Source organism: Dendrobates tinctorius, unplaced genomic scaffold (genome assembly GCF_039654945.1).
Source record: "Dendrobates tinctorius isolate UK_male_01 unplaced genomic scaffold, ASM3965494v1 ptg000063l, whole genome shotgun sequence".
Classification (NCBI taxonomy): Eukaryota; Metazoa; Chordata; class Amphibia; order Anura; family Dendrobatidae; genus Dendrobates; species Dendrobates tinctorius.
The window spans coordinates 10,676,369-10,692,782 of record NW_027361731.1 but is presented as its reverse complement, the minus strand read 5'-3'; the positions used below and the strand labels follow the sequence as shown (position 1 = coordinate 10,692,782).

General features: G+C 50.4%; 1 protein-coding gene across 2 annotated transcripts in view; it reads left to right on the top strand.

The window, feature by feature from the left end:
- The window catches only part of LOC141094244 (uncharacterized), a 101,632-nt gene that overhangs the window by 61,260 nt on the left and 23,958 nt on the right, over positions 1 to 16,414 (top strand). For both annotated transcript variants that reach the window (XM_073580063.1, XM_073580062.1), the window contains exons 2-6: positions 1,994 to 2,153; positions 2,283 to 2,462; positions 2,545 to 2,668; positions 2,752 to 2,849; positions 3,048 to 3,138. In XM_073580063.1, the coding sequence (XP_073436164.1) occupies positions 2,076 to 2,153; positions 2,283 to 2,462; positions 2,545 to 2,668; positions 2,752 to 2,849; positions 3,048 to 3,138 (571 nt within the window). In that variant the 5' untranslated portion in view covers positions 1,994 to 2,075. The remainder of the gene's footprint in view (positions 1 to 1,993; positions 2,154 to 2,282; positions 2,463 to 2,544; positions 2,669 to 2,751; positions 2,850 to 3,047; positions 3,139 to 16,414) is intronic.

The following is a 16,414-nucleotide window of genomic DNA, read 5'->3' as shown; positions in this document are numbered from 1 at the left end:
GTTCACAAATAAACGTATCCAGGTGTTAGAATGGCCAAGTCAAAGTCCAGACCTGAATCTAATCGAGAATCTGTGGAAAGAGCTGAAAACTGCTGTTCACAAACCATCTCCATCCAACCTCACTGAGCTCGGGCTGTTTGCCAAGGAAGAATGGGCAAGAATTTCAGTCTCTCGGTGTACAAAACTGTTAGAGACATACCCCAAGCGACTTGCAGCTGTAATCGCAGCAAAAGGTGGCGCAACAAGGTATTAAGTTAAAGGGGCCGAATAATATTGCACGCCCCACTTTTCAGTTTTTGAATTTCCACAAAAATTTTAAATAACCAATAAATTTCGTTCCACTTCACAATTGTGCCCCACTTGTTGTTGATTCTTCACCAAAAATTTACATTTGGTATCTTTATGTTTGAAGCATGATATGTGGGAAAAGGTTGAAAAGTTCCAGGGGGCCGAATACTTTCGCAAGGCACTGTACAATTGTTACAAATATCGGGGAAAACTTGGTCAGTGACCTCCAGTACCGAGCACGTCATTCTGTAAAAGTCTTCCTGGAAGGAAAGTAAGCCAGTAATGGAATCTGTAGGGAACCTGCAGTTTCCAAGGCAAAGCAGATGGCGGGAAATGTGTCCGCAGTAGTATTTCCCATCACGTGAACCCGAATATTAGTAGTCAGAGTTACTTCTGAATCTTGGTCCATAGATAAGAGGTTAGATCTCAGCTCTGAAATCTCATCTCCCAAGACCTTGGTGCCGAGATCTCCATCTGCGCATGCGCCGCCCCTGGCAGCCACTCTCCTGGAGTCCACCGCGTAGGAAACCATGGAACTGCCGTGGCTCTAGCCTTTCACAATGTTGGCAGAGCCCCCGCAGCACCAGAGACCCCAGCAGCTGCGCGCCACACATCGGAACACCTTCCTCATCCCAGCCTGCGCCACTCTTGCCTCCTTCAGCTGCGACCCTGGTACCCCGCTTCACCGCAGCCGCCATCCCCAGTAAGCAATAAGTCGCACCACCATTTTATTATAAAAAAGTTTGTTTTTTTTTTCCCTAGTTTTCTCAATGTGGGGTGTGTCTTATAATCGGTAGCGTCTTATATAATCCACAAAATACGGTACAGCTCGGCTTAGAAGGTCCCGTCCAACCATTACAATAGCTACTTCGTTAACACTGGGAGACGTAAATCTCCTTTTATGCTCACCAACCGGTGTCTTTAGCCTGATGTTCCGCACTTGGCATTCTTTCTAAGGTTGTTCTACAATGGTTTACTAACTGATTGTGTTGATGAAAAAATCTTTACAAATTCAGAACAATGTTTTTTTTTTTTTTTTGTTTTGTTTTTTTGTGTCTCAGGTATAGATTTATGACATTGATCAGCTCGCATTTGTTCATCTCCCAAACAGTAAATTTGTAAAAATGTTGGGTCTTGATTTGCTGCAGGAAGCATCAAACCTATTCTGTGATATATTTGGCCCTAGACTTTGAAAGTCACCATAAATCCTGCTTAAAGTCCAGATGTCGTACCAAAGGGTGTCACCTGTAAAGATGGATTGTATCTCCTAATAACTTGCAGTAAATGCTTAGACTCATGAGTTGTTCCCGACATGTATGTTGTTTGTGGTTTGGGAGGTAGGGAAGATGACAAACTGACTTTACCATTGACCACCACATACCAGGCGATTTAAAGTTAAACTTCTTTGTTTGACAGTGTTCTCATATTACCTCCATTTTGCCTATTATGGCTTTCAGATCTGACCTATAGTCCTAAATTGAGTCGCAGTGAAACACATCCAAACTCGGGTCAGCCTGCCTATGTCATTTTGATGACGTTCATCTCCTTTTGTTCAGAGGTTTCTGCATCCCTTGATTCAGACTGTCTTTATTTTACACTAAATACTGTAAAATAATAAATCTCATGTGTTTCCCTTATTATCTCCAGTAATTGTATTATTACACAGGATTTTTATGATGTTAAATTGGCTCATCTTCTCATTCAGGTCTCTACAATATCGGATCCTCTCAGTGAAGATCTTCTATAGAATAGAATAGGATAGAATTTTCCTGATTTACCCATCAAGGATGGATATGGACAGAGACAAGATGGCGGAGAGGATATTACACCTCACCCTAGAGATCCTCTTCCGGCTTACTGGAGAGGTGAGAGATTCTGATGACGTCACATTACATCATTCTTATCTATGGGAATAACAGATGGACAGAACTGGAGAGGTGAGGACTCTGGAAATGTCTGTAGTGAGATTTATTAATGTGTCTCTCCATAACCAGGATTACACAGTAGTGAAGAAGACCTCTAGTGAGCGCTGTCAGGACCCTGTGTCTGAGGGATGCGGAAGAACCCTGAACCCAATCACTGGGCCTCCACCTCACCCCCTGATACATGAGGACATCAATGACCAGAAGATCCTAGAACTCACCTACAAGATGATTGAGCTGCTGACTGGAGAGGTGACACTGCTGGGAATGCTGGGACATTATACAGTAACGCTATGAAGGGACCGGGGGATGATGGTATCATTGTATGTGTCAGGTTCCTATAAGGTGTCAGGATGTCTCCGTCTATTTCTCCATGGAGGAGTGGGAGTATTTAGAAGGACATAATGATCTGTACAAGGATGTCATGATGGAGGTTCCCCAGCCCCTCACATCACCAGGTAATAGACAGGACTAAATACACACGGCCTATAATTATCTGTATGTAAAGAATGAATTCAGTCCCTGTATGTGTTTCCTCCAGATCTATCCAGTAAGAGGACAACACCAGAGAGATGTCCCCGTCCTCTTCTTCCACAGGACTGTAAACAAGAAGATCCCAATGTTCCTCAGGATCATCAGGTAGATGGAGAGAAGGTGTCATGAGATCTCCCCTATGATGTGTAGACGGCTGTGAAGGTCTTGTGCTCAGTCTTGTTTTATCCACCAGTATTATATGTTTTATACTTGTGTAATGAGAGCGGTGGAGATGGCAGGATTAGAGCTGATCATAGATGGGACTTCTCCATCTGTCTGTGACTTTTACAATACTTGTTTCAGGGTGAAGATCTGACCCATATTAATGCTACAGAGACATATGTGAGGGGTGATGAACGGAGTAAAGAGGAGACTCCTATATATGACTACCCAGGTGAGTAGTAATGATGAGCAAATTTTTTCAGAAAACGATCACCAAGCAAAAATTTGGCACGAATATGGCACATTCGGATTCGTGATGGGAAACGCGAGCAAAATTTTATAAAATAGGGAAAAATCTGAAATATTCAGTTAAGTGTGGGAATATATATGCGTTGCCACAAAAGTGTTTTCAGCTCTTTTTCAACCATAATAGTGGTGTATCATGAGTGTGGGGTACTGTTTCTTGAGGGGAGGAGGTTTGCAGATGTAATAGCCTGCAGTTGCTGGTTATGTCACCACGGAACAGAGACAGACCAAAATTTAAAGGGTTTTATTTACAGGGATCTAAACCTCCTCGCAGGGAGGAAACAGTGGGGGTTAAACTGGCAAAAGAATGATGAAATAATGGTTTATGAAACTTTAGGCAAAGTTATCAAGAAGTCAAAGCAGATAATGATGATTAACGGGTATTCATGAAACTTATCAGTCTGAAGGAATCTTGCTTGAAGGGTCGTCTTTTCCAACGTCGGCGCCGTCAGCAGCGGCACTTGTAGTCTCTTTAGTTACTGTCTACATTGTAGTCACTGTATACGCTGTAGTCTCTGTAGATGGTAGCCGGGATCTCCAGGGTTAAGGTGGAAAGCAGGGGGACACTGGGACTGACTGGGGCTCCCCTGCTCTGAGTCTTTGCCTCCAAACTAACAGTCTCTTGTTAAGCCTCTCTGCTGGAACAATTCTCAGTCTCTTGTGAAGTCTCTGTGCTGAAATCAGGGGCTCTGACCTGTCACCGCGGGCACCAGGGTTGCGCACGCGGGTCTCCGTCTTTGTACGGTCAGGAGGACGTGTTCCCCTAATCAGTGGGGCCTTTGTTTCAACGTACTCGCTGGCAGCAGTCTGTATGTCATGTCATCCTGTCTTATCTTTCTGGCTTGGAGAGATGTCTCCTCCCCTGCATGCAGCTGCTGTCCTGTTCTGTCTCCTGCATAAGCTGCTCTGCCCTGAGCGTGCTCTGTCTTCCCGCCCTCTGCCTGCACCCCTTCCTGTCCAGCACAACTTTCTCTTCCCCACTGTTACTCACAGGCCCATGAAGCAATCGGTCCAGGTCCAAAAGTCTTCCCCATGGCGACCCTACTGCGCAGCTTTTTTTTTCCAGACACGGAGCAGAGGAGGTAAACCCTTTCTTGTTCTTGTGCTTCACCCCCTTAAATTCCCCCTCTTTGTGATCGCCATTCCACAGGCAAGAGTTTCTGAAGTTCTTGTTGACAATTTTCCAATCCCTGCACAATCTGCTGCCAGACGAACTGATCTTGATTATAGTGAACAGGGGGTACACCAGCCGTTGAATGCTCAGAGCGTCGCAAAGCAGAAGGAGCAGCGGTGTCAGTTGTAGCGGGAAGGACAGGAGCTGGGGTTACTTCCAGCATGTTGGTAATTTCAGGCACCAGTCCTGTCTCCGTATCCCCTGGGGCAAATTGAGAGTTTTCCTCGTCTTCAACATGTACCAATGGTACGGCCTGTGGGGGCGCTGGAGCCACTTGCACTGGTTCAGGATCCCGAGACAAACATGGTCGCAAGATATTTCAATGCAGAGTGCGAGTGGGAGTCCCTTCCTCCATTTCTGGCTGTACCTCATAGACGGGACCTTTGTTGCCAAGTTAGCGTTTCACCCTGTATGGGCTCTTCTCCCACCGGTACTCCAATTTATTGTGTGGACGCTTTTCTCTCACCAAGACTCGGTCTCCAGGCCGTAGAGCTGTCACCTTCTGAGGGGTTACCTGAGGATGTTCCAACTCCTGCAGCCAGTTCTGTACTAGCCAATGGACAGTCAGCAGCCGAAGCCGATGTTCTTAAACCCAGGAGTACACCCCTGTCTGGGTAATCCTCTTCGTGCTCTAACTCCTCCACCAACTCTTTCCCGGGTCGTCCAAAGAGCAGAGAGTAGGATGTAAAGCCGGTGATGCTGTGTTTCCGATTGTTATATGCCCACACCTATTCAGTCCAATGTGCCTTCTGGTCCTCTTCCAGAGTTTGCAGCATTTGAATCAGGGTGCGATTAATCCTCTCACAAGCTCTGTTCCCCTGTGGGTGATAAGGAGTTGTCCGGGACTAGTTTATCTTGTGCAGCTCTTCTATCACTTTCCCAAGGAAACGGGCCCCCTGATCGGAGTGAATACGTTTGGGGCATCCCTCCACCTGTATGAAATGCTTGCAGATTGCGTAGGCAGCAGACTTGGCTGTTTGGTCTCGTGTAGGCGTCACTACGGCAAACTTAGTAAAGTGTTCTATCATCATTTAAACAGTGCTCATAGCCTTGATGCACTGGCCCGATCGTCAGGTAATCTATGGCCAGCAGGTCCAAGGGTCCAGAGGATTTCACTGTCTCCGTGTGAGCCCGCTGTTCAGGTGGTTTGACCAATTCACCACTCCGCCACTGCTGGCAGGCTCTTTCCACGATGTTCCTCATATTGGGATGGTAAAACAGGCACTGCAACCATTGGAAGGTCTTTTCCGGACCGAAATGTGCTCTTTTTTCATGCACGTCTGTAGGCACCTGCTCTATCAAACACGAGGGGATCACCGTCTGCCAGACAAGACTGAGTTCTGATTGGAGGAATATCTTCTGATACAGGATGCCATCTCGCAACTGCAGCCTTTCCCACTGACGCAGGATCCGCAACATCTCAGGAGATGCAGATTTCCTCTCGCGCTGGCTGGGCACCTGTTTGGATATGAGCCACCATCCCCAACTGGGCTATCTCCTGGTCCTCCTGCTGTATTCGGACCCACTCATCGCGGGGTTGCTCCAACAAACTCTTACGGGTCTTTTTCTGAACTGTTTCCCGCGTTGCTGCCACCGTCCTGGCAGTCTCTCCAAACTCTGGGACTTCCACAGCCTCCAACTCTTCATCCTGACTGGGCGCAGGTTTGCGATAATTTCCTCGAGAAAGGGCATCAACATATCAGCATGAGTATTCTCCACTCCCCTCTTATAGGAGATCCTGTACCAGAACTTTGCCATTTGGGCTACACAACGCTGTTCTAGGGCCCCTAGCTTTGCTGTCTCGAGATGAGCCAATTTATTGTTATCCGTACACACGTGAACTTCTGAGCTGGCCAGATACTCTGCAAACTTCTCAGTCATTGCCCACACCAGCGCCAACAACTCCAGCTTGAATGAACTGTAATTATTCGGATTATTTTCTGAGTCATGTAAGGAATGACTGGCGTACGCTATGACGCACTCTTTCCTGTCCTGCATCTGCGAAAGCACTGCCCCAAGTCCCTGTAGGCTCCCATCGGTATGCAAGATGAACGGCTGCGTGAAGTCAGCATAGGCCAGCACGGGGGCCTCCGTCAAAGCCTTCTTCAGGGCTTGGAATGCTTCTTCCTGGCGCTCTCCCCATTGTATGATCCTGTTTTTTGCACAAGAGGATACTCCCCTCAACAACTCCAGAAGGTGATTTGCGTTGCGGGTAAAGTCTTTTACGAAGGGCCGGAAGTATCCTGTGAGTCCCAGGAATGCACGCACATCCTTCACTGTCTTCGGGGTCGGCCACTGATGTACCGCGGCAATTTTCTCCTGAGAAGGCCTCACTCCCTCAGCAGAGACAACGTGCCCCAAGTATTCAATCTGGGTACAGAAAAGGTGACACTTTTGGGGCTTCACTTTCAACCCATACTTTTGCAGCCGACTTAGAACCTGCTCCAGTCTTTTCAGATATTCATCAAAGGTGGGGGCAAAAACGATGATATCGTCCAGGTAGATCAAAGTGGCTTCAAAGCTTCAAAGTTCAGGTCTCCCAGACATCTTTCCATGAAGCGTTGAAACGTCCCCGGGGCATTGGCCAGCCTGAAGGGCATGCGGTTGAACTCTTATAACCCCATTGGAAGGATGAAAGATGTCTTGGCTCGATCTTGTTCAGACATGGGTACCTGCCAATAACCACTGGCCAAGTCTAGCATGGAGTAGTACCGGGCATTCCCTAGTGCCGTCAGGGACTCCTCTATCCTTGGCAATGTATACAAGTCTCGCACCGTACAAGCGTTGAGCCGGCGATAGTCCACACCGAAACGTAAGGATCCGTCCTTCTGCACCAAGACTATGGGGGCAGCCCACGGGCTCTGACTCTCACAAATCACTCCTTTCTTCAACATCTGTGATAGCATCCCTTTCACCTTCTGATACCCCCACAGATGTATCTGGCGATACCTTTCCCAGATTGGTGCCGCATCCCCGGTGGGTATCTCGTGTGTGATGGCAGTGGTACACCCAAAGTCATCTTCGTCTTTGGCGAACACTTCTTGGTATTTTCCTAACAAGGTTTCCACCTGGGGAACCTGCTGAGGAGTCAGCTGAGAGCTCTGCCCACATGTGTTCCAGTATCCATCTCCCTTCTTGCAGCAATCTGGGGTCTGGGGCTGCCCCTGCTGAGATGATCACCAGCCACAGGTCTTCTGGCTTTGCAGTCAGCTGTACTGTCTCATATGGGACTAGCTTGTCCGGCATACCCAGGATAAGAGCAACTTCACTCCTGGGGAGCAAAGTTACATCGGTCTCCCCCAAATTCACACAGCGTACGAGGACAGTGCCATCCCACACAGTAGTCAAGGTTCATATGACCAATATCCCCGATGGCAGCAGGTCAGCTTTGCAGGGTTCAACTTGTACCTCCACCCTCTCCAGTGGAATACCAGTTCGGACAGGCAGGGGGAGCACGGTCCGTCCAGGGGGCAACACTCGATTGATGGAGGCGGGTACGATGACCTTGCCAAGTTCTTTCCAGTCACTGTATGCTTCTCAGACCTGTGCAGTCCGTATCAGCTGTTGGAATACCCGTCTCTGAGGGGTCTGGTCACTCCATTGTCGAAGGACCTCCTCTGGGGACTCATTGAAGAGAAGACTCCCAAGATCTTTAAGCACATTCATTCCCAGGGTTACGGTATGGTCTTTAGCTGTTTCACCATCTACCAGCACTACTCCTCTTCTCACATCTCTTCCGCAGACCTCTTGTCATGATCCAGGTTGAATTATGACTGATTTTGCACAAGTAACCTTTTTTTTCCTTTAAGCTGTTTGCTTAAAGTTAGTTTTGCCCCCCGGTGGCCATTAGGGTCATTATACTGTGGTTGTTTTAGTTCTAGTTTTGCCACCGGTGGCTGTTATGGTCATTGCACTCTGGTTACTTTAGTTTAGTTGCCCCCGGTGGCCGCTAGTGTTATTGCACGTGATTATGAAGCAGGTGTAATACCCTGGCTACTGTCTATAAAGGAGTAGCAGGTGGTCTCACTCACTGTTGGTGATATTGCACCTTTCCAACCAAGTCTGGTGAAGGAAGGAACTACAGAGAGGAGTTCCTGGCAGCTCAGGGGAGCTCTGGTGTAATAGCTTCAGGCGGAAGCTGAATTCAGGTGTCGAGCTTCAGGGGTGAAGCTGAACTTTGGTGTCATACTCTGTTGCTGGGAGCAATAGCAACAGAGCAAAGCTAAGTGGTGTTTTTCCCTGTTTGTGACTTTCCTTGTGTGTGTATTAGTGCAGTGGTGGGATTAGTTTCTGCACCGTCCAATTCACTAGAAAGGAATAGGTGCAGGGCGAGCTATGGATTTGAGGTATCCAGCTCGTCGCCAGGTGCGGAACCTGCCTAGGAATCGTCAGGAGTGTAGGGACACTGACTCAGGGGAGTGCAGGAGGTCTCCACGTCCCCGTTCCCTATTGCAGGGCCCTCCATTGTAACGGTTTTCCCGGTGTTTCCCTTAACTCTGTTTAAATTCGCCCTGCTGGAGGCGGTGTATCGAGCCACATGTGACATTACACCTCTATGTTCATCCATACCACTCCTGCGACCGGGATGAGTAAGTGGTTGGCCACCGTGAGCTTGATCTCTTGGCCCCATTCCAGCCGCAGTGCTTCCTCGAAGTGTCGGTGGAAATATCTTACGGGCATGGTGGTCACTTGACAGCCGGTGTCTATCAGGCACCGCACTGCTCTTCCATTGATTTCGGCCCAGACCAGGGGGCACGTGGAAACGAGGCTGGTGGGACTTTTGCTACTCCAATTTTCACACTCAGGGCGGCGTCCCTCGGGCTCGGAGCCACCTAGTTTAACGGATGGCATGGGGATGGTGGGCTCCCCCGGCGACACCACCAGGCAATGTGGCCAGGCTCTCCGCAGGTATAGCATGTAACCGAACTTCACCTCTGGTAGCACCAGTCTCGCGTCGGGGGGCAACTTCTCTGTCTTGTACTAGATTGCCGGGCTCTACCGCCTGACTTCTTTTTGACGCTGCCATCTCTTCACGGAACTGTCTCATTTCCTGCTTCAGGTCTTCCACCCATTGAGGGATAGTGTCCGTGGTGGCAGTTGCTTCCGCGCTCCGTACCTTCCCAACTGGCACCGTCAATCCCTGCTCCTGCTCACATGCGCGCGTCTCACTGCCAGCTTCAGAGAAAGTCCTATCTGTCTTTACCCGCATGCGCTCTCGAAGGGCCTGCTTCATCAACATGTCCCGCAAACCCGTCTCCAGCTGATCTCGTAGAACGTCAACTGACTCTATACCTACGCCGTCCTTCCGTATGATGGTGGTATGGAGCTCTTGCAAGGCATTCATATATTGCGTCACGATCTCCCCCTCTCTTTACACCCGGTGAAACAGTCGCATGCGCAGTTCCCCTACGTCAGTGGGATCCCCATGCGTCTCTTCAAGTATACGTATAACTTTGTCCAGGGTGTCTCTTGCCTGGGGGAGCCTAAGCATAACAGAGTCCCGTGCCACTCCCTCCAAGGGCTATCACCGCAATCTCTGCCTCCAGGGCTGGTGTCATGGGATGCATCTGCATCATTCCTCTGATGTGCTCAGTCCAGCTCCACAACATCACATTGCTCCCAGAAAACTTTGGCAAATTATTTAACATGGCTCCCAGGGAAATGCTAGACCTGGGGCCTCCCCCAATTGCTTGGTCTACCCCTTCCGCACTTCCATGTGACATCCTGCTGACTACGCCAAATGTAATAACTTGCAGGTGCTGGGTATGTCTGTCACGATGTGACTGGCCTTAGGTGACGCGATCGGTCAGTCACCAAACAACAAGACAAAACAAGGGGACACCATTACAACGGTGGGCCCTGCAATAGGGGAACGGTGAAAGGGACACCTCCTGCACTCTCCTGAGGTTGTGTCCCTGAACTAGCCTGACGTCCCTATATGGCTTCTTTCACACCGTCGCCGACCAGGATACCTCAGCCCTCACTCACCCTGCACCTATCCCTCAGTAGGGAATTGGTAAGTGCAGACACTGGTCCCCCCCCCCCCCCCCGCTGCACTAATGCAACACAAGGGAAAATAACAGACAGGGAAAAACAAACAACTTAGCTTTCTCTGCTGCCAATGCTCCAAGGCAGCAGAGTAAGGCACCCGAACTCAGCGTTCAACAGAAACACCACTGCTCCAGATAAGCTGTAAGAAGCACTGCTCCAGATAGCTCCTCTCGTCTCAAAGGTTGGTTTGCAAAGGACCTGCTATTACCAACAGTGAATTGCAGCACCAGGTGGCCTTATAAGGCGAAGTGGGAGTAGTCAGCAACTGCTGTCTAACTACAGTTGTAGTAACACCAACGGCCACCGGGGGAAGGAAAAACCCAGCAGCCGACTAGCTACAGTTGTAGTAACACCAGCGGCCACCGGTGACAAAAACTGACATTAACCCCCGATGGCCTGAAAGGGAAAAAGTTTATAAAAGAGAATCCAGAATCTGACAGATCCAAAAATGGATCATGACAGTAGCCCTCCTTCAATGAGGGGCCTCTGGACCCTCAACACTGCACCTCACCAAAAAACCACCTACGATGAGGATGCCTAGATCCACCAGAGTTCACCTCAGCAACCACCTGACTCGCAGGTTTATGGCAAACGTGGGCAGATGGGAGTAGCAATGTATGCTCCTTAGGCAACACAAATCTCCAGAGCGCTGACCTGGGGAACGAGTTGAGTATGGGCATTATTGGGGGTAACTCCAGCTGATAAGTCCCCGGGCCGAGGATAGTGGACACCCGATACGGACCGATCACCCGTGAACTCCAAACCCCAGCAGCACACTTCCACTGGATGTTTTTAGTGGACACCCACACATACGCGTTCACACGGGTCCAGACCTGAACGTTTATTGCCACACACTCGTTTGCCACAAGACGGTGAACTCTTCAAGGAGCTGACAACAGAGGTGTCCCCCTGTGTCCACACACTCACACCCCCACCATTCACAGAGGGAACCACCACCCACCTCCGACCCCTCCTCCTACGAGTACTCTGCTTCTCAAGGTTGGCTAATGGCGAGGGTTGAGACTTGCCCTTAGAATGACGGCAGAGACAGTAGCCCCCAGGCAGCAGCCCTCCCACGACTGACCCCAGCCGACTACTTCCCTAGACCGCCAATCTATTACCGGGTTGTGTCTTTTCAATCAAGGGAGGCCTAAAACGATAGGTGATGGCATACCCCCCAAGACGTAGCATGACAGGGACTCTTCATGATGAGTCCCTATACGCAGATGTATGTTATCCATGACTTGGGTCAGCCTCCCCTTGCTCATTGGGACAGAGTCAATGGCCTGGACGCTTAGGGGATTGACAAGCGTCCTACACCTCAGGCCATGAGTCTGGACGAAGTGGGCGTCCACCAAATTGACTCCTCCACTGTCTACAATCACCGATATGCCCTCAGTTACCCCGCCAACCACCACCTTTGCTGACAAGGTACACTGAGGGGACAAAATGGAGGTAATATACACTCTCTGGTCGCCTCCCTCCACACGACCAGGGGGACGCGGCTTCTTAGCTGGTACAGATGATTTGGCGCGCGCTGGGCAGACCCCAATGAAATGACCAGCCTGTCCACAGTGAAAACATGCCCCCACACAACGACGAACCGCAGGGAACTAACTCCTCCCACTTGTATGGGTTCGTCCATCAACTCTGGTGTGTCCTCCCTAACAAGGACTACAGGGGGCACATTTGGTGTATGTCTCTGAGCGGTGTAAAGAGGAGACTCCTACATATGACTACCTAGGTGAGTAGTAATGATAAGCAAATTTTTTCGGAAAATGATCACCAAGCAAAAATTTGGCACGAATATGGCACATTCGGATTTGTTATCGGAAACGCGAGCAAAATGTTAAAAAATAGGGAAAAAAATCAGAAATGTTCGGATAAAAAGTGTGGGAAAATGTGTGTTGCCATAAAAGTGTTTTCAGCTCTTTTGCCACCATAATAGTGGTGTATCATGAGCGTGGGGCACGTGTCTGTTGAGGGGATGATTTTTGCAGAGCTCGGAAAAAGTAATTTTTTTCCCCTAACTTTATGTGGGCACGTTGCGGCCAATCAGGGCGCAGGAAACATTCACAATGTCCTGATACAACGGCTTGTGTCATTAGCTGCTGAAATCACATGTCGCTCTCCATTTAAAGAGCAGATATCCTGTTTTATCGCCATTTTGACATTATAACAGCGCAGAGATGCTGCTCCTGATGCTGGCAGTGTTAGCAGCTAGTTTTTAGCTAGTTAGCTAGGTGGTTGTTTCTTGCTCAGTTTAGCTAGGTAGTGTCCTGTATGGCTGTGAAATCAACAATTGACCTCCCAGCAAACTAAATAAAAAATATACAGTATATTCTATTGTAAGCTTCCTTCTCACCCCCATTGGGTGTGGTCTTTTTTGTGCTCCCTCATTCTCGGGTCCTCTACCAGAGGCATGGGAGTTTGAGGGTTCTGCGCAGGATCTTAGTTGTTCCCAGCATTGCGCTTTTCTAGATAGAGAGTTCAGATGTTGCTCCTGGGATCTGTTGCGGCCATACCCATATATAATTTTTTTTTGCCATTACTGAGGTCAGAGGCGTATCTAGGCTTTCTGGCACCCGGGGCAAGAATTCGGTTCAGCGCCCCCCCCCCCCCCCCAGCCCAAGTACATATGCGACTTGCACACTTAGCCATGTACCCACGAGCTGCTCTCCCTAATGCTCTCAATGTTCAGTAAAAAACTGAGAGAAGCAGGAAGAGAGGCTCGCTGTCACATGACCAAGTATGAAAATCGCATATGAGTGAAGTGTCCATGTGATGACACTGGAACCTGCAGAGCTGAATCCTGACATTGCAGCTTCTGAATTCTCACAGCGAATGCACTGCACACTTTTAGGATTCTCCCTTGCCGATGTACAGTCATGTCAGCACAAGTATGTGATTTGTATACTTCTGGCCACACTCCGACTAAATGTGCCCGGCCTCGCTCTGTTCATTTTCATTGAGTGAGGCCACACACGTCTAGTCAGCATGTGACCGTATGTATGTAAATTACCGGCACGAGAGAATCCTGACAGCGTTCAGTGAGCACTGTGAGAATTCAGAAGTCTGCAGTCACATAGAATGTCTGCAGTCTGATCACCGACCTGGACAACCCCTGTAATGTTCCTAATATAAATAAAACCATGAGAATAAGTCAGTGTCACAAATAACATTTACACCCAGGTACCTTATAGATGACGTCGTCTCTGCAGTCGTTCTCCTTTTCTTCTTCTTGTCCAGACCCCATGATGAGTTTTCTCATCCACAGCCGTCTCTGTAGACTTCCATCTTCTCCGGTCTTCTGCAGCAACTCTCCACACGACATCCTTAAAGATAGAAGTGTCATTATAATGCTCCTGAATAAAAATGTCTGCAATATACTGTCACCTCACACTATTCCCCTCCTTCCTCATACTGTCTCCTAACATCCCACCTGTTCACCATACTGTCTCCTCATATATTTACCCCCTCACTGTCTATACTGTCTGCTCACACATATCCCCGACTCCCCATACTGTGTCCACATACATCCCATCACCCTCACTCCCCATACTGTGTCCACTTACATTAACCCGTTCGCTCCCCATACTGTCTGCACCCATCATACTGTGTCAGCACCAATCCCCCATACTGTTTCCTCATACATACTCTTCATTTTGTGTCCTCAAATCTCCCCACACATTAAATCCCCCCCATCCCCACTCCAAATCCCCCCACACATTAACCCAATCCCCACTCATTAACCCCCATCACCACTCCAAATCCCCCCACACATTAAATCCCCCCCCATCCCCACTCCAAATCCCCCCACACATTAACCCCATCCCCACTCATTAACCCCCATCACCACTCATTAACCCCCACACACATTAACCCCATCCCCACTCATTAACCCCCACACACATTAACCCCCATCCCCACTCATTGATGCCCCCACACATTAACCCATATTCCCACTCATTAACGCCCCCACACATTAACACCCATCCCCTCTACAAATGCCCCCCCATCTCCACTCATGAACACCCCCCCCCATCTCCCATCTTCGGTGGTTCTTCAGCTCCACAGTGGAGCACACTTACCACCAGGATTCTCTCTGGGCGCCGGGGAGTGACGTCAGCAGCGTGATCACATGACCTGATCACTCTGCTGACGTCGCTCTGACCCGGCGGTCAGAGCTGTACTGGCGTCTGTATAGACGGCGACGCCAGTACAATTGCTGCCTGGGAGTCGGCGCGGTGTCCTTCTCTGCGTCGGCTGTCAGCTTGACAGCCGACACAGAGAACCGCCGACTCTCAGGCCGGGGGGGCGGCAGAACGCAGCCGCTGGGGGAGAGACATTGCCGACCGCTGCATTAGGCGGCCCGACTGCGCCCCCCTGCTGCCTGCGCCCGGGGCAACTGCCCCGGCTGCCCCCCCCGGATACGCCACTGACTGAGGTCCACAGACAGACAGCAGGGCACATGTGATAAGTGTGTTGTGCACTGCTTCTATAGTGCTCGCTGCACAAGTATAGCATTCTAAATCTAAATGTGAAACAGCCTGCTATATCTCGCCTTGTCATTTAGTGCTATGGTGACATTGTTGTGTGATTTCAGCTGTTGTGCATGAAGAAATAGTTGCGGTGAAATTCCACAGTGTGCATATTATTAATTTATAATACTAGCTATGAATCCCTTCTACGCCCGGGTGGCAGGCATTTTTATTGGTATATGGTCTGCCATCCTGGTATGTGCTGCCCCCTCCTATCCTGGTGTGCATGGCACCCCTCATCCCTATCCTAGTATGCATGGCCCCCCTCACCCGCCCCTATCCTGGTATGCATGGTCCTCTTACCCCCCTATCCTGGTATGCATGGCCCTCTCGCCCCCCCTATCCTGGTATGCATGGCCCTCTCGCCCCCCTATCCTGGTGTGCATGGTCCCCTCGCCCCCACATTCCTGGTATGCGTGGCACCCCTCATTCCTATCCTGGTATGCATGGCCCCCTCACCCGCCCCTATCCTGGTATGCATGGTCCTCTCGCCCCCCCCCCCCCCCCTATCCTGGTGTGCATGGTCCTCTCGCCCCCCCCCCCCCCTATCCTGGTGTACATGGCCCTCTCGCCCCCCTATCCTGGTATGCATGGTCCTCTCACCCCCAATCCTGGTATGCATGGTCCTCTCGCCCCCCTATCCTGGTATGTATGGTCCTCACTCCCCCCTATCCTGGTATGCATGGCCCTCTCGCCCCCCCCTATCCTGGTATGCATGGTCCTCTTCCCCCCCCCCCCCCCCTATCCTGGTATGCATGGTCCCCTCGCCCCCACATTCCTGGTATGCGTGGTCCCCTCACCCCCCTTTCGTGGTATGTGTGGTCCCCTCACCCCCCCCCCCCCACCCCCCTTTTCTCTAGTCACTTTACACGACAGCCACCTTGGAGGTTGTCTCCCCGCCCTAATGGGGGACAGGAAACACAAAGAGGATAAATAACCCTCCCCTTCCTGCTACCTCCGTTTTTTTCCTGTCCCCTATCTGGGCATGAAGAGGTTACAAGGGGCTGCCGTGGCCAGCGAGCGGAGCCCCTATGTACTTAAAGCTGGGCAGCCGAGGTCGGGGGGTTCACCTCTCCTCCTCCCAAGCGCTGCTCCCGCTGGTGTGACTCGGGACGTCTGCCGCCCCTCCCGCGCCCACCGGGGTAAAGCGGGGCGGTATGGTGCCTGCCGGGGTCCTGTAGCAGCTCCCCGGCTTCCTCCTTCCTCCTACGCTGCGTTGGAGAGCTGCGCGCGCGTCTGAGGGGGCGGGCTGTCGACCGGAAGTGACGGTGACACGCACTTCCGGTTTGCGTCCCCCGGCGTTCCTGTGATAGGAAACGCGCACCGGCACCCGGGGATCCGGGAAATTGATCCTAGGGCAGCAGGGGACGAGCGATGGTTCCTCCCCAGGGACAGGGGGAAGGAGGAGCACCAAGCAACGAACGCGGCAACACCCA